We start from the raw sequence: 18,873 nt of genomic DNA on the forward strand, positions 1-18,873 counted from the left end.
TATTTTCTTTTGAATATTGAAATGATGACCTACTGTGCAACCCAGGCTACCTTTGACTTTGTGGTACTTGTCCTTCCCCGGCCTCCCAAATGCTGGGATTGTGGCCATGTGTTATCATGGGGGCTTTTGACTTAGAATATATCTATAAAGTCATAGAAAGAAAGGGGAAGAATTCCCTTTGTCCCTGCATAGGTACTCTGTAGTTATTTTGAGGATTTCTGAGTTGGTTTTTAACTTTGTTTTAAAATTCTTGAGAATAAGAAATGATTATTATTTCTTTTTCCTTTTTCTTTTATTTCTTTCTTGGTTTTTTGGTTGTTTGTTTGTTTTGTTTTGTTTTGAGACAAGGTTTCTCTGTGTAGCCTTGGCTGTCTTGGACTTACTTTGTAGACCAGGCTGGCCTCAAACTCACACTGATCCTCCTGCCTCTGCCTCCCAAGTGCTGAGATTAAAGGCGTGTGCCACAACGCCCGGCTTTATTCTTATTTCTTTACCACGTTCCTCTGTTTTCACATTGTGTGTATCCCTTCCCCCTGGTTTATTGTTCCTCATGTTCATTGTTCTTTAAAGTTGGGGCAGAAAAGCAACTTGCTCACACACTGTGGTTGCTAGGAGACTGTCCATGTCTTTTTTTTCCCCCTGATATGGCACATTATTAAAGTCAGTGGTTATCAATCAGGGTGGTGGTGGTTGTTGTTGTTGTTGTTGTTGTTATTATTATTATTATTATTATTATTATTATTATTATTATTATTATTATTATTATTATTCTCTCCTCCTCCTCTTCTTTAGAACCATACCTAATAATTTAACTTAGTCATAAAGCTTTTCATTTTCTTCTAGACTGCAATGGAAGTCATGCAGTTCAGCAAGGAGGAAGTTCGGGAAGTTTTGAGGTTGCTGGCTGGGATCCTGCATCTAGGCAACATAGAATTTATCACTGCTGGAGGGGCGCAGGTTTCCTTCAAAACAGGTGAGATGATGCCTGTCCCCATCCCGCCCTCATTCTGACCCCCCAACCCTGCTCCCCTTCAGTGGTTTCCTCATAAGACATCAGACCCAGAAAACTGACACCTGATCTTTTATGGAAGAGTTTCCTAGAACCCATGGTCTCACCCACTCACTAAGCACTTGTCTGCCATTGAGCTCAGGGGCTATGGAGCGTCACCTGTGTGTCAGTGCAAGAGTCAAAGCCTGTGATAAGTTCCTAAGTTGAGGTTGGTGTCCTTGTTCCTTCTAAGAGGAAAAATGGGCCAAATAAGTAGAAATACAAGCAACATGTCCTTGATATAGGAAAAGTGTTGAGCCAAGCCATGTCCTGCTTTGCTTTGGTTTTTGTAGTTAGCCAGCTGTGGTGCCATGTGACTGTCTGTCAGACTGTCGGTTCACCAAGCAGAATGCTGGATTCGTTGCCTGGCTCTTTCACAAGCTGTTCTTCCTGTTATTTGTACTTATGACTTCCTCTCAGTAGAGTATGTTAGAGTTCGTTTTCTGTATAAAATGCCAGGTGAGGTACTTTTAAATATATACGAGCATTTTGAGACTTTTCTGAAGCTACGTGGTGTTGCAGAAAGTGGAAACTGGTTGTGTTTGGGGTCAAGGTGTCTCTCCAGGAGCCCTTCCCATGGGCAGTGGAATTGAGTGTTTGACTCCACCTAGTTCCTGGCAGTCTCTTAAGAGCCGTTTGTTTAGGGTTGGAGATGGACAAATGGCTTAGAGAGTCAGAGGCCTTTTGAGAGGACCTGTGTTCTGTAACTCCAGTTCTAGAAGACCCAGCGCCCTCTCCTGGCCTCCTTGAGCAAGGCACATTCATAGATGTACACATAAGCAAAATACTTTGTGTGTGTGTGTGTGTGTGTGTGTGTGTGTGTGTGTGTGTGTGTGTGTTTGTGTGTGTGTCTTTGTCTATGTGTGTTCTTTAAAAGGCCTTTATGTGAGTAATGTATGCTCACATTTACTGCATTAGAAATTATGATTTTGAGTTGGGCACAGTGGCACACTTCTGCAATCCCAGCACTCTGGGAGGCAGAGGCAGGCCAATCCCTGAGTTCAAGGCCAGCCTTGTCTACAAAGTTAATCCAGGACAGCCAAGGCTACACAGAGAAACCTTGTCTCAAAATCAAACCAAAAAAAAAGAAAAGAAAAGAAAGGAAGGAAGGAAGAAATTATGATTGTGGTTTTGGGTGTGTGCCAGAGGCTGACACAGGAGGATGGTGAGTTGCCAGTTAGCCCAGGCTACAGAGTGACCCCAGTGTCAAGCTAAGCATCCCCGCACAAGACTTGTCTCAGCAACAGAACAAACCTTGAGGAATGTAGGACATTCGTTTATGAACCGAGTTGGGAATTTGACTCTGTCGCTAAGGTGTTGCCCGGCAGTCAGGAGGACTTGGGGTCTACCGCAGCACCCATGTCCAAGTTGGGTATGGTAGTGTCTGCCTGCAACCCCAGCACAGGGAGGCACAGAGACACGTGGATCCCTGGAGCTTCCTGACCAGCCACTTTAGCCAACTCAGGGTGGTTTCTCACAGCTCCAGCGAGAGACCCAGCCTCAAAAATAAGGAGGAGAGTTGAGAAAGACACTCAGTGTCAACCTCTGGCCACCGCCTGCATGCACACAGGCACGCACCTGTATATATGCCACACATACACTAATTCACTTAACAGCGTATTTAATATACATATTATATATTAAAATTAATATATTTTTATTTCCTCAAACAGAAAAAAAGTCAGGAAGAAGAGTTCTATCATTTTACCTTTTGGCCATTTTATTTTATTTTATTAATATCATTATTTTAATTGAAATATAATCACATAATTTTCCTTTTCTTTTCCAACCCCTTCCATCCCCCTCTTTGCTTCTCAAATCCATAGCCTTCTTTCTTTATTATAATATATATATATATATATATATATATATATATATATATATATATATATATATATATATATATGCGCGTCAACACATAAATACAACAAGTTGGATCTGTATATTGTTGCTTATACGTATATGATTTCAGGGATGGCCACTTGGCATTCCCTGGAGAGGACTGCTTCTCCCTCTTTCAGCATTCCTTAGTTGCCTGTAGTTCTTCCTCTAGGGGTGAGGCCTCATGGGATTCTCCCTGTCCGTATTAGCGTATCTATTGCACTGTCTTTGTACAGGTCTTGTTTTGGCAGCCATATTGTTGAGGTGTCATGGATGAAAGCTTCCTGTCATTTCTAGGAGACACAATCTCACAGCACATTTCGTGGTCTCCTGTCTCTTAGAATCTTTCCATAACCCTCTCCCTGAAATTCCCCTGAGTACTAGGCGTATGAATTGTGTTGTAGATGTATCCATTGAATTTGAGTACCCCATGATCATTTGTTCCCAGATTTTTGACCAGTTGTGGTTTTCTGTAATGTTTCTGTCTGTAACAATTTCCTTTAATGCCCTACATCCTGAAAGACAGTATATGCAAGTTCAACTTGCAAAAGCAGCAAATACTCTTAACTGTTGAGCCATTTCTCCAGTCCCAACAGCTTGTATCTGCTTTTAAATTCAGTTTACTAAGATGCCCTGTGTCCTATAACCTCTTAAAGGCTTTTCTGTTTTGGTCAGAGAACGGTAGTAGCAAAGCCAGTCACATTTGAGGACCACCAATGAAAACAGACACAAATCTCTTCAGCATCTCAGCATCACTGCCATCACTTTGCCTGGGCACTAACAGAGCTATTAACTTAGCAATGAGATGTGCCCATCATGCCTGCCTCAGGAATTATGGGATGGCCACTGCTTTCTGGTGTGGCTGTATGTGGCTGGATTTGAACCAAGCTGAAGTCCAGCATCTGGTGTGTTTGAGGGACTGAGGGGTCACCTGTGCCTCCTTCTCTTTCAGCTTTGGGTAGGTCTGCGGAGTTACTTGGGCTGGACCCAACACAGCTCACAGATGCGTTGACCCAGAGGTCCATGTTCCTCAGGGGAGAAGAGATCCTCACGCCTCTCAGTGTTCAGCAGGTATGGCTGTGTGCCCTCCACGTCACTGTCACTGAAACTTGTCTCAAAGATACCCTTGCGGTTTCCCATCCACATCTTTACTTTGCTCATGTGACCACAATGAACTGTTTAAATGACTAGCTGGGAGGCAAAATATAAAGGATGTCCAAGTTTGGGAGATAGGTGGACTTGTTTTTTAAGTGACAGGACAACATAGTTCTGCAGAACTGGGATCTGATACGGGGTCTGTTCTTGGGGAATTTGTTCACTGTGCCTCAGTGCTGTAAGTCAAGGATAGTTGTACCTAATTCATAGGACACTTATGAAGATAAAAATATGCTTAGTGTCTGCTGCAGAGGAAGCGCTCAACCGAAGTGGGTCATGAGCGTTGTTCTCCTCACAGCACTGAAGGCCCTGGAGCAGTGTGTTATCTGTCTTTGCCTCTGCCACAGCCGTGACCTGTTTATGTTGACTCACCTTGCTAGGTTCCTTCTACATTTCTTTATTACACTGAGTCATTTATTTGTACTTGTGCCTCGCACGTGTGTAGAGAGCAGAGGACAAATTGTGAGAGCTGAGGTTCTCCATGTGGTTCCTGGGGATTGACACCGATCATCAGGCTTGGTGCCATACAGCTGTCCCTGCCCAGCACTGTTACCTGGCCCTTCCAATCTCTCTCTCCTCTCCTCTCCTCTCCTCTCCTCTCCTCTCTTCTTCTCTCCTCTCCCTTCCCTTCTTCTCCCCTCCCTTTCCCTACCTTCCCCTCCCCTCCCCTCCTCTCTTGTTCTCTTTTCTCTTTTGAGATAGGGTCTCACTATGTAGCCCTGACTAACCTGGAATGCTATATGTAGACCAAGCAGGCCTTAAATGCATGGATACCTGCCTGCCTCTGCTTCCCTTGTTTTGGGATTAAAAGACATGCTCCACCACACCTAGCTTAAATAAAAATATTAGTCTATCATGGGGAAAAAAAAAAAAAAACTTTACAGGAGCCGGACGTGGTGGCCCATGCTTTTAATCCCAGCACTCGGGAGGTAGAGGCAGGCAGATCTCTGTGAGTTCTGGCCCAGCCTGATCTACAAAGTGAATCCAGGGTAGCCAGGGCTGTTAAACAGAGAAACCCTGCCTGGGGAAAACAAAAAACAAAAAACTAAGCAAAGAAAAACAAAAACCTTTATGGGTTAAAAAAAAAAAAAAAAAATTAAAAGAAAATAAATTTAAAACTGGGTCTTAATATTTCAAACATTGATAAAATATTTATTAATACCCACTCATCATAAATTTGGAGTCCTTTGTATAACTGGACATGTGAAGTTGAGTTTGGAAGGCAGGTGTTTATGGGAGCTCTTAGTGAATGGGTCTGGCCTTCCTTTAACTGCCTGTTTTCCTGGATGACACTGATTCACTTAGCTCTGAGTCCTTCCCCAGAGCACTGAGTGCCCCTGCGGGGCGGGACTGGTTAAGCCTTCTGCTGTGCTCTTCCTGACTCCAGGCAGTAGATAGCAGAGACTCCTTGGCCATGGCACTTTACGCACGCTGCTTCGAATGGGTGATCAAGAAGATCAACAGCCGGATCAAGGGCAAAGAAGACTTCAAATCCATCGGCATCCTTGACATCTTCGGATTTGAAAACTTTGAGGTAAGCCTGCAGAGACCCGGGCAGGTGCCTTCTGTTTGGAAGCTGCCCTTCAACACATTTCTTAGAGCAGCCATGGTTGTACCCGCCCTGTCCCCGGTCCGTGTCGCACCCCGCCTCCCGCTAGCAGACTTTTTTCCTCTCTTGCCCCTTTGCCACTTTTCTCTGTACTCTTGAGGGCCCTGCAGAACATCCTCCCCGCATCTCACCCTTAGGTCAACCACTTCGAGCAATTCAATATCAACTATGCAAACGAGAAGCTCCAGGAGTATTTCAACAAGCACATTTTCTCCTTAGAACAACTCGAATATAGCAGGTAGGCGCACAAGGCTCCTCTGCAAGGTCTTTTCTTTTTCATCAGCAAGTGAATGAACGTGAGGTCGCATCTTACTTAATTTCACATGGCTCTTTTTCTCCTTCCCCCAGAGAGGGCTTGGTATGGGAAGATATTGACTGGATAGACAATGGAGAATGCCTAGACTTGATTGAGAAGGTAATGGGGAGTTGAAGAATGAAGGGTTGTAGTCCCCAGGGTGTCCAGCTGGGCTGATTCATATTTATGGGAACAAAATAACTTGTGTAAACATGCACATCAAAGATGTGAATGTTTAGAACACAATGGGCCATTTGGAAGCATGAATGTAAATGCTACCGTGAGGTTGAATTTAAATACTTGGCTGCTTCCAGCCTATTGTCTCATTGAACTGCGTAGTATTTTACAATCAACAGTGTGTGTGTGTGTGTGTGTGTGTGTGTGTGTGTGTGTGTGTGTGTGTGTGTGTGTGTGTGTGAACTGGCCTCACTCAAATATTAAGCACCAGCAGTGCCTGACCCAGCGGCGCTGGTGGACTTGCTGGTTGTAAAGGCTTATCCATAGCATTTCGGTGGGTCCCATTTTTTTTTTTTTAGAAGGCTTCTATAGACCTTCATTAGTTTTTCTTTGTGCTGTGTCATTCTGAGTTTTTCAGCGCCCAAGATGGCAGTGATGTTTCTTGGTTAAGCACTGACTTGCTAGGAGATGGAATGGGCCGGAGCTCTGAAGTGGTTTGAAAGGCAGACATTCCACACTTAAGTCATTCACCCTTTGTCTCTCCTCCTGTAGAAACTTGGCCTCCTCGCCTTGATCAATGAAGAGAGCCATTTTCCTCAAGCCACAGACAGCACCTTGTTGGAGAAGTTACACAATCAACACGCGGTATGTCCAAACCTGCCAGCCTTTCATTTTTGTCTGAGCAGCAGCTCTGAGCTGCTGAGTGAGATGAGTGAGATACGCAGTGCTGCTGGCTCGCTGTGCTTCCCACATTTAGTGTTCTTTGTCCCTTAACTTGAGGCATTTCTCCTCCCTGGCTTACTAGACCTTTACTGGAAAAGGTAGCTTTGAGGCAGCTGAGCAGAATATGCACAAGTTTATTTCCTCGGTGGAGAAGTGAAATGCTTAACCTACTGTCATGACAGAGCTGAGAGCCACTGCTGGTATTACTGATGGGGTGCGCTAGCTTCACACTGGTTGTCTTATGTTAATTAAATGTGGATTTTTCTAGAAGTCAAAGGAAATTAGGGAGTAATAAGGTAAAAGGCTTTTATATGTGTGTGTGCTTTTTTTTTTTTTTTTTTTTTTCTCATTAGAATAACCACTTTTATGTGAAGCCCCGAGTTGCCGTCTTCAATTTTGGAGTGAAACACTATGCTGGAGAGGTAATTTCTTCTTAAGATATTATCTAGGGGTGGGGATGTGGCTCAGATGCCAGTGCACTTACGAGGAAAGCACAAATCCCTGATTCTAATATCCAGTTCCGCATGAACCAGGCAGGCAGGGTACACCCGTAACCTCAGGGTGGTGGGAGCAGAAAGACTGGAAGCTAAAGGTTGTAGCCATGGCAAAATTCAGCTCTCACCTCACAGGGAAAGAGGAAGCCTTATTCTGAAGCCAAATATGAATGACTGTGCCTGGGAACACAGACACAGGTTATCCCAAACAGAATGTCCCAAGGAGGTAGTTAACAGAGTCATGAAGTTTTATAGTAATAGAACAGAGAAAATTATAAATTGAGACATTCTTCAAATGCATTGATGGGTGCACCAGGTAGGTGGGGACAGCAGCGAAACATGGAGCCTCTGTTAGCAGCCTCCCACAGCATTCTCAGCCTTCCTCTTGATGGAAGCTAGCTGTCTGTTGAGTTAATGCATCCCAAAAGGTTCCATGTGATAGTCACAAGGGCACTAGGCCATACGCAATGGAGGACAATGGCTACTCAGGAGGCCAACATAGACCCCCTACCTACAACATGGCAAACTGTCCACAGTCATTAAAGTTCCACTTAACCTGTGTAGGATGGTCAAGCAGGTACAATGTCTTCCTTCTGGGATTCCATCCACAATCAGAAATTCAAGGTCATTCTTACCTACAAAGGTAAGTGTGAGGTCAGCCTGGCCTTCAGGAGACCAACATCCATCCATCCATTTATACATACATACATACATACATACATACATACATACATACATACATACACACACACACACACATACACACACACACACAATAAATAAGCAAACAAACAAATGCAACAACAGGTTTTTTATTCATATGTGCCCACTTGGTGCTCACAAGAAGTAGTTGTTAAAGCAGGAGGGTCCTGAGTTGAGTTTAGTCTGTGCCCCATCCTGAGAGCTTGTACCAAAAGAATAAGACTAGGAGATCATGAGCCGGGCGTGGTGGCGCACGCCTTTAATCCCAGCACTCGGGAGGCAGAGGCAGACGGATCGCTGTGAGTTCGAGGCCAGCCTGGGCTACAAAGGGAGTCCAGGACAGCCAAGGCTACACAGAGAAACCCTGTCTCGAAAAACCAAAAAAAAAAAAAAAAAAAAGACTAGGAGATCATAACTTGAAAGTAACGTATTGAGAGTGTGACACTTTCTTTTGTTTTGTTTTTAAACTAGGTGCAGTATGACGTCAGAGGCATCTTGGAAAAGAACAGGGACACCTTTAGAGATGACCTCCTCAACCTGCTGAGGGAAAGCAGGTATGCCACGTCTCCTCCATGAAGTCATTAGTGCAAATGTCCGTAATTTGTGATTGCAGAACCAATCCTAGTGTCGAAGTGTTAGGCTTAGCTTCTTCTCCAGGCAACATTCATCAGTGACTTATGGGATATGGTATAGAAGCAAGTACTGCCCATAACAAGGCAGAAGCAACAGCAAGCCCATGACCTAGATAAATCTCATCAGTTCTCTTACACAGGTCAGAGGTTGACAGTTAAGGGCTTTGCTGAGGGCATCACAGCTGGTAGCCAGAGGCTGAGCTTAGATAGGGGAGTTTGTTTGGCTCGGGAAGCCTGCTATCTCCACTACAGTCACCGAGCTGTTTTAATTTCAGGTCTTGTTTTATAGGATCCTGTTTTTCATTGTCAAGAAAATTAAGCAAGTGTTAGTGCAACCAGAATTATTATAACGTATTATCCTTCCATCCATCCATCCATCCATCCATCCATCTATCCATTCATTCGTTCAGGAATTATAAAATCACACCTTTGAATCAAGAGTAAGGAGAACATATAGGGAATTTTAATGATTAGCTTAACTATTTGTATCTATTAAGTCAGGAAGTTTCCTATTGTCCAGAGACTTGGTAAAAGAGAAAGGATTTGAGACAAAGCCTTTCCTTGTAGGCAGTTCAACCCTTTGGGGGATCTAGCATGAATACACACAGAAATAACTTAACGTCCGAGGAAGGAAGTAGACAATTGTTAAAAAGCTGTGCTATTTTGCTGAGTGTAAATACCAGGTGGTCATCCTGTGTGTGGCTTAACAAGCTATGAATTGAGGTGAAGCGAGCCAGGCTGAGCTTGGAATCTGAAGTGTTTGATCTTTAAACTAATGTTCTCTCGTGTGAAAATGCACTGCTTAAACTATTCTCAGCTACTTCTATTTGTAGATGAGTTTTCAGACCTGCAGAAAATACAGGATGCTGGAAAAATGCCACAGCATGTCACCTGTCACAGCTGTCTTAGCTGTTAGCATTAAAAGGCTACATCTAAATATGATCTGCCTGTCGACTGGGAAGTGGAAGCCTTTGTTGTGGTAAAGAGCCCATAGACTGGAGAACTGCAGACCAGGGTGAAGGGCTGTCTCTGTCTTCCTGTGAAGGGTGCTGGAACGGGTACAACATGTGCTGCTGCAGGCTGGGGTCCCCCTTTGCAAATGGCATGCTTTTTTCTTTTCACCTTTGACATCTTTGACCTTTTATTGGAAAGCAAGCCACTCTCTAAGGAGTTTAAAGCAAGAATATTTGCTGGGCATGGTAACGCATGCCTTTAATCCCTGCACCCAGGAGGCAGAGGCAGGTGGATCTCTGGAATTCAAGGCCAGCCTGTTCTACAAAGAGAGTTCCAGGGCAGTCAGGGATACACAGAGAAACCTTGCCTCAAAACAAAACAAAACAAAGCAAAACAAAACAAAACAAGAATATTTAACTGAGTGAGCATCCTATAGCAGACTAAAGCAAAATTCTGGGGTACAGTGAGAAGCACTGCCATTGCCACCTTGAGGATGCAGGTAGTGGGTGGATGTCCCTTCTGCCATTCCTTGTGACAGTGAAGCCACCAATTTTCCCAGCTTCATAGCTCGTGATGTCCGCTGTACCAGGAGGATAACACGTTATCGGGAAGCAATGGCAGAGCTGGGATTCATCCACACTGGCCACAACCCCGGCACTGTGCTTCTAACCTTGAACCACATTCCTTCATTTTGTTCTTGCTTTACAATCAGAGACCACATTCTCAATTTACTCCTGTTGTTCCACATGAGCTGGATTTGAACCTTTGCCCACCTCACTCCAGATGTTCCTACTAGCACCTCCCAACTCTTGTCTGAGCCTTCACATCAGCACACAACAGGCATAACACAGCCAGCTCTGCGTGCATTTATATGCGTTCCTTCCTACACAGAGTTGACCACTATTGGTTGAAGATATTTGGAAAGTGAACAAAGCCTGTGGTTGTGCTGAACATGTACACTTTTGTCTTTGCCATTAGTCTCTAAAGCAGTCGTTTTTTTTTTTTTTTTAAACCATGGGTAGCGATCCTCTTGGGGTTGACTGGCTCTTTCACAGGGGTCACCTAAGATGTTTACATTACAGTTCGAATCAGCAGCAAAATTACCATTTTGAAGTGGCTACCAAAATAATTTCACGCTTGAGGGTCACCACAACATACTATATTAAAAGGGTCACAGCATTAGGAAGGTTGAGAACCACTGCCCTAAACAATGACCCCCTAATACCTACTCAGGGAGAATGTCCATTGGGTTATTTCTGGAAATCATCTAGACATGGTTTAAGGTGTGTGAGAGAATGTGTATGGTCTCAGTGCAAACACTGCCCTATTATAAATAAGAGACTTGAGCATTCTGGGTATTGGTTTCCATGGAAAGTCCTGGAACCTGTTCCCTCTTCATCTGGAGAGGCTACTATTTTGCTATACAGATGAAGTGAAGGCTACAAGGGGTTTAGATGGGTCTCCTGACATGCCTGTTCCTCAGTGAGATGTGGGGTGAGTGTCTTTCCATTCCCTCTCTTTCGTGCAGAGCCTGGTACTCTGAGGAGCACCTCAAAGTGCCCAGCAAGGGTTGCCTGATGCTCTGTGTGCTCTGGCCACTCCTAATGTCCCCGTGGACTGTCCTAATTAACACCGTGGAAAAACACTGTAATTACAGTGACCGGGGTACCTGCGCTTCCTCCACACAGATTTGACTTCATCTATGACCTCTTTGAACACGTCTCCAGCCGCAACAACCAGGACACCTTGAAATGTGGCAGCAAGCACCGGAGGCCCACTGTCAGCTCACAGTTCAAGGTCAGTCTGCACCGCTCGTGTGCAGGAATCTCTCATTTCTCCATATCAATCTATGATGCAGAGCACCGGAGCAGGAGCCAGGTGCGCGGGAGGAGACTGAAACTTGTTTCTGTTCTGTCACACTTTTAAGGTGGGCAGGGCATCCCAGGTTCATCTTGGGGTGAGGACATTCAGTAGTAGAGTACTTTTCTTTTTCCTTCAGTCATGCTTGAGGACCATAGTTCAATTTCCAATACACAGAAAGAAAGGTATACACATAAATATTGAGACTTTCCATGAGATTTTATAAATTAGATTAGCAAAATAACTTTTACAATTCTTTCTTTCTGCTGGTATGTAATCTCATAATTACCAAGATCATGAAGTAGGAATATTTCATTACTTCAAATCTTATTTTTATTTTGAGAGACATGGTGAGAAGGACTGTATAAGCGAGCCAAGGCTCCTCAGTCTGGACATCAATACTGGCAGCAGTATATTCAGTAGGTTATTGTCTCAATACTTTACCACAGGGAGAACCTGGGATACTTATGATATCTATGAAAGAGATGCATATACAGATCTTATGTACAGGAGAGTTTGTAGGACTCTTGAAATATCTGAAAAGGTATATATATATATGTATATATATAATATACATGACTGTATCAAGATATGTATTTTTGCACAACGCATGAAAATATGTATTAAATAAATAAGGGAAAGCTATTTAATTCTAAGCTGTTGAAATAGCTGGTCTTCAGAAGGCTTATTTTGCTTTTCCAATCATTATTATTGTATTTAACCTTTTATGTGAAAATAGGGCATATTTCTTGCTGTGTCTGGACATTGGTCTTTTCCATATGTACATGTACATATATATACATGTATATATATGGGGGTTGAGGGGAGGGAGGTGCTCATTAGCATGACTGACAGTCGGGGAATGCAGTGTGAAGTGCCACCTTCACACAGGGGAGATGTGCTCACTCCATCTCTCATATATCAAATACTTACTCTGTTCCACTCACTGGACTTACCACTTCGCACCCATTGTTCTGCGTTCTCTCACATCACCCTGTGAGGACTGTCTCCATCTTAGAGACAAGGGGACTGAGATTGGGGCAGTACAGGTATCCAGTAGGCTCCCCCAGAGGAAAGAGGCAGGGACTGGAATCGGAGCCACATACATGCGCCAACCTCTAGACCCTAATATTGAAGTGAGATCATTGCCTTGTTTTATGCTGAGACCACTGAAAATGAGAAACTCTTTTTTTTTTTTTTTTTTTTTTTTTGGTTTTTCGAGACAGGGTTTCTCTATGTAGCCTTGGCTGTCCTGGACTTGCTTTGTAGACCAGGCTGGCCTCAAACTCACAGCGATCCGCCTGCCTCTGCCTCCCGAGTACTGGGATTAAAGGCGTGCGCCACCACGCCCGGCTTGAAAATGAAAAACTTATAACTCAGATTTTTGTGATGATTTTATTGTAACTAAGCCCACCTGTCCTCTTCCTCCCCACAGGACTCCCTGCATTCCTTAATGGCGACACTAAGCTCCTCTAATCCCTTCTTTGTTCGGTGCATCAAGCCAAACACGCAGAAGGTAAGGCTTGTGCGCCGCCAGCCTGGGCTCTCCTCAAGGACAGCCTCCAGGATAGATTTGGTTTCTCCAAGTCCTTTTCTTATAGATGGTGGAAGCTGGTGTGGGAGTAAGTGGGAAATCCTTTATCCTCTGTGCCTGTGAGTCAGAGGAAGTCCCACTTTGAGAGGAGCCATTGTAAAGCCTACATGTCTTCTTTATTATTTGGTTTAAAGTGCTTGAATATAGCTGCAAAATGAAAAATGAAAAAAAACAAAAAGAGAGAGAGAGGGAGAAAACCCACTTAGTATGTTTGTCTGTTGTAGCTGTTTTTGCTTGTTTTGTTTTAAGTTTTCTCCTTAGCTTTATTGTTAGATGCTGTGAGTTTATATACAGAGTAGCAATGTTTTAAATAATTTAAAGTTTAAGTACTAAAAATTTCACTTTTTAAATTTTATATGTGTGGGGTTTGTCTACATGTATGTCTATGCACCACGTGAGTGCCTGGTGCCCTCAGAGGTCAGAAGAGGGCATGGGCCTCTGGAACTGGAGTTATGGATGGTTGTGAGCTGCCACAGGGTGCTGGGAATGGATCACAGGTCCTCTGTAAGAGCTACAATGCTCTTAACCACTGAACTTCTTAGGCCTATGTTAAGCACTTTAATTACAAAACAGCTTAAAGATAAACTTTTTAAAATGCCATGACTAAATTAGAGGCAGTTTAAAAAGGAGACGCTCCTTTTACAAGAGGGATTGGATAATAGGTGCAAGCAGTTGCTGAATTCAAGAGTAAATAGACAACTTGCCACAATGTGTGAGTAGTTCAGCTTTGTTTTACCCTGAGACAAAGTCTCATGTGTCCCATTCTGGCCTTGAACTCACTATGTAGCTGAGGCTGGTCTTGAACTTCTAATCCTCCTGCTTCTTACTCCTGAAGGCTGGATTGCAGGAGTGTGCATCACACCAACTTTATTCAGTGCTTGGAATTGAGCCCAGGCCCCATTCATGCAAGACAAGCATTATATCAAACTGAGCCGTGTTCTGAGCCCATACAGACTGTTAATGAGTTAATTTTTGTCTGGTAAGCCTCTTAGGAACCCTTCTTAAAACACTGACACCTACACCTGTCCCCCCCCTCACACCCATTCCCCTCTACACTCCCTCCCCCGCCAGGTAGTAATTTCAAGAACTCTGACATATGAAAGAACAGAAAAGATGAAGATGAGAAATCCTGCCTGACCTTAGTCTCCTCCTCGCAGCTGCTGCTAACTGCATTCTCCTTATTGTTGGACTTGGATCCTTGACTTTGCATTGTGTCGATTCCACATGCAGTCACAGACGTGTTCTTGTGTGTTTTGGCAGGACTGGCTTAACCTGGCAGTGTTTCTGCTCTGTGCAGTAGATGGCACATCTCATGCTTTGAGCCTGTCAGCTTTTTCTCAGCTGGAAGTCTTGGGAGCATGGGTGCTTGTTAGGTTTCTGGTGCACCACACTTTCCTTCTGCCGTCCCTGGGTGGCTCAATCAGGGTCAGCATCTCTGATTCTCTGGAAAGGATGCTCCCTGAGGCTGCCTTTCTACAGACAGAAACTTCATTTTGAAAAATTCAGTTCCTAATTTTTCCTTCAGACTGTGGAAGCTTGAAACCTGTTCATAACCAGAATTGAAGAAATTACTTCTTTGTTTGTTTGTTTGCAAGACAAGGTTTCTCTGTCACACAGAGCCTTGGCTGTCCTGAACTCACTTGGTTGACCAGGGTGGCTTTGGATTCACAGAGCTCCTCCTGCCTCTGCCTCCTGAGTGCTGGGATTAAAGGCGTGCACCACCACACCCAGCTCAAATTGCTTCTTTTTTTATTGTTACTTTTTCATGCTGAGATTTGATGTGCTCAATTACTTCGAATTCTGTACTTTACAGAGTGATCCAATTCATCTCTGTGTTTGCCCAGGCTCTCGGCCCTGTGCTCTCCTGACTGACTGCAGACACTAATTAGAAGCATGCCAAAGTGTGGCTTGTAAAAAATATCTTGATATCATTTTAAAGGCACTAGGGCTCTGACACAAGAGCTAACTTGTCTCTGGCCTAAAAAAAAAAAAAAACGTAGGTGTGGTTTATGAGTGTGAAGAATACTAATTAGAATACAGGGATAGGAAGCTCCCCCTGCCCCCCCCCCCCCCCCCCCCCCCCCCCCCCCCAGTCAGGAGGTCAGGAGTATTATTCTGTTCTCGCCCCTTGTGTGCTATGAAACATATAACACGGCTCCTCGCTCGCAACTCCTCACAGATGGTTTTAGTCCTTTTGCCTTTGTGAATCCGGAAGGTTCCATAGGGATGCGTGCCTCTGCTCACTACTGAGTAGAGACTGTGTCTCTGGCACCAGGGGAAGGGTGAGGTGAACTACCCTCACCTCATACTCTCCCCCGCGCCCCCCCCCCCCCCCCAGCCCCATCAGTTTATCATGGGAGCTTGGAGATGTGAATGTGATTGCTTGGGTTTCAACCAGGATAGAGAATGGCGGGTAGTTTGGACGGAATCTAGAGTTAGTTCTTTACGGATTCTGTGGCCAAAAGGGGACTACAACCAGAAGAGCTATGAAAGTCTGTCCACTAGAGAACTGTAGATTAGAAGTAAAAGGAGCTGCCAGAGGCACACATGGGCCAGCTGTGTGTGGCCTTGCAGCCTGTGTGTGGGGACCAACAACCGCCTTTTCTCCTGCCACCCCAGGATAGGCATTCAAGTCTCAAGAATGTGGGGTCCTTTGTGGCTCTCTCTCTCTCTCTCTACCCCGCCCCCCTTTTTTTATCCATCCTCCCCGCTAATCTCCAACTGTGTATATGGGGTAAAGGAAGAATCTTTCTGCTGCCAAATTGTAATGAAGCTAAGAAAACTTACTCCTAACAGGAAGTGATATGTAGCTGCTCTGGGCCTATGAGAGCAGTTTAGACCTTCGTAGTTTACAGAAGGCAGGTATCTCTCCTGGCTTGTAGTTAGATGGTGATGTGGCCTTTCAGCTTCCTTCTGTTGGGATATAGTAGGGTGTAGCAATAGCTGGCCCAAAACTGCCCTCAGACCGTAGGAGACTTCTAGAGACTTCTGGATTGACAGCAAACCTGCTGGACCTCATCTGGATCTCTCCCCAAGGGCATCCCCAGCCTGTGATCTCTCCCTGCCTGGCATTTTAGCAAATGAGATCTCATCAGAAAAGTCTCTCATTAACATTCCTCAGAAAGCCCTGAGGATATTCTGAAGAAATTAAAGAAGGGGGCAGAGTGATGAGTATCAGGGAGGCCTTCCTCTATGAGAGCTAGTCTGCAGCTCCAGGGAGCTAAGGTGAAGCTAGGGCGACTGCCCACAGCTTCAGCCACCTGCTTCTTGCACCATGCCTGGATACTGTGCCTTCTTTTTCTGTCATAGGCTCAGTACGATGAGGGCCTGGGTCTGAGGAGGGAAGCATTCTGGGTTACAGAATGTTTTTATTCATGTTTAAACAATGTAACACTGTTTTCAAAAACTCATATTCTCTTCCTACAAAAGGCCGCGACTTAGCTCTCATCTCCCCAGGCTGGGGTCTTTTTTTGTTTTGTTTTTTGCTTTTTTTGTTTTTCGAGATAGGGATTCTCTGTATAGCCTTGGCTGTCCTGGACTCGCTTTGTAGACCAGGCTAGCCTCAAACTCACAGCGATCCGCCTGCCTCTGCCTCCTGAGTGCTGGGATTAAAGGCGTGCGCCACCACGCCGGCTCCAAGGCTAGGGACTTATAGAGAGCGACTATAGCATCAATATGGTAAGGCTCATCTAAGGGGAAAAAAGTGAAGGGAAGGTGTCCAGTGTGTGCGGGAAGCTAAAGACCAGGCCCTAGCAGAGAGAGACCGAGATATGTCTAGTGGGCCGTGGGCCGTAGTTGTGTGCTATAAGATAGACTATTTGGCAAGAGGAGAAACCAACCAGGAGAGATGGTTAGCTACATCACAGAGGCGTTTGATGGTAAAAGGTCTTGAAGGACCTGCTGCTTGCCTTGGAGCATAAAGGCACACATGGAGATGATATCCTTAAGGCCCTACAAAGATACCCGTCCTCAGGGCTGGAGATATGGCTCAGAGGTTAAGAGCACTGTCTACTCTTCCAGAGGTCCTGAGTTAATTTCCCAGCAACCACATGGTGGCTCACAACCATCTAGAATGAGATCTGGTGCCCTCTTCTGGCCTGCAAGTGTACACTGTATACATAATAAATAAGTAAATCTTAAAAAGAAAAAAAAGATGGTAGTCTTCTACATGCGTAAAGCACTGGGGCCTACTTCATGGTCTCACACACACACACACACACACACACACACACACACACACACACACACCACATACACTTTCTGGAATTACACATCACTTGTTCAGTCCAAACGGTTTCTAGTATCTTATTAAGCACAGACTCTTTCTGTCACTGCACACAGAACAAAAACTAGCAAGGATGCCAGCTATTCCTCTCCGATACATGCTTGCTTGCTGCTTCTTTGTCATAACTTTTCAAAGTGCATAAAATGGAGGCCATTCCACTACCCTGCCACTCAGCCCCAGGTTTTCGGATACAGTGATGGTTTCTTGGATTCTCTGTAGTAATTTTGTTTTGCTTTCTTGGTGCTGAGGACTAAGCCCAAGACCTCATGCATGCTAGGCATGTGGCTCGCTGCTGAGCTGCTTTTCCAGCCCTGCAGCATAAGGTTGTGATTGTGACTACAAATGAAGGGCCTATCAGAGTTTGGTAATTAGCTTCATTGTGAAGACAGGAGAAAAGGCTGGGATGAGAGTCCTGCATACCAGGCAGGGTAATCAGTGCACCAGTGCACGGCGGGGGGGGGGGTGGGGGGGGGGGCTGCTGACACTCAGAGGACAGCAAATTAGGTGACCAGATCAGACACATCTAGAGTCTCTTTGCAGTAATAAATTTCAAAACAGCCACACACCTTTAATCCTAGCACTCGGCAGTGGCAGCGTAGGTACGTAGAGTTCTGTGAGTTCAAGGCCAACTAAAGGCTACAATATAGTAAGAACTTGTCTCAAAAAAGAAAAAAAAAAGTTACAAAACAATCTGTCTTTCCAGGACTAGTTATCTCTTTTTGTGTGTTTGTGTGAATATGTGCATATGTGTGTATGTGTGTGGTGTGCTCACTGGCATGCATTGTGTACACTCCCTTGTGGAGATCAGAAGATATCCTGTGTCCTGCTGTATCACTCCACTTTTTTTTTTTTTTTTTTTTTTTTTTTTGGCAGCCTCTTACTAAACCCAAGAGATCTTCCAGTTCTATCCCTCAACCTCCCAGTTCCAAGCATTGGAGTAACAGGCAAACATATGAACAAGCCTAGCTTCTCTCTCTTTTTTTTTTTTTTTTTTTTTTTAAGATTTATTTATTATGCAATGTCATCATAGATGGTTATAAGCCACCATGTGGCTGCTCAGAATTCAACTCAGGACCTTTGGAAGAGCAGACGGTGCTCTTAACCTCTGAGCCATCTCTCCAGCCCCAGCCCTAGCTTCTTAATAGGTGTTGGGATCAGAATTCAAGACTGCATGCTTGCACAGCGCACACAACCGCCCTGCTGAGTCATCTCTGCTCCGACCTCTCTTTTAAATGTCACTAGAGGAGCCAGCAGGTTGGATGAACAAGCATAGGGCCCTACCACCAAGTGTAACAACCTAAATCTGATCCCCAAAATCCACATGGTGGAAGGAGGGAGCTAACTCCTTTGGGACGAGGAGGACTAGTTTCTGTTGGCCATGGTTCTCCCTAACTCACCTGTACCTCATGCCTGTTGCCTGTAGCCGCTGGAGTCATTCTTCCTTTGGGCCCAGGGCTCTGAGGT

General features: G+C 44.7%; 1 protein-coding gene across 1 annotated transcript in view; it reads left to right on the top strand.

The window, feature by feature from the left end:
• Myo10 (myosin X) overlaps nt 1-18,873 on the top strand; it is a 204,699-nt gene that overhangs the window by 124,094 nt on the left and 61,732 nt on the right. The window contains exons 10-19 of the mRNA XM_051151002.1: nt 844-973; nt 3,882-4,000; nt 5,472-5,618; nt 5,831-5,931; nt 6,042-6,108; nt 6,718-6,810; nt 7,242-7,310; nt 8,556-8,638; nt 11,359-11,467; nt 12,966-13,046. Of these exons, the coding sequence (XP_051006959.1) occupies nt 844-973; nt 3,882-4,000; nt 5,472-5,618; nt 5,831-5,931; nt 6,042-6,108; nt 6,718-6,810; nt 7,242-7,310; nt 8,556-8,638; nt 11,359-11,467; nt 12,966-13,046 (999 nt within the window). The remainder of the gene's footprint in view (nt 1-843; nt 974-3,881; nt 4,001-5,471; nt 5,619-5,830; nt 5,932-6,041; nt 6,109-6,717; nt 6,811-7,241; nt 7,311-8,555; nt 8,639-11,358; nt 11,468-12,965; nt 13,047-18,873) is intronic.

The sequence above is a fragment of the Acomys russatus genome, chromosome 9 (genome assembly GCF_903995435.1).
Source record: "Acomys russatus chromosome 9, mAcoRus1.1, whole genome shotgun sequence".
NCBI lineage: Eukaryota > Metazoa > Chordata > Mammalia > Rodentia > Muridae > Acomys > Acomys russatus.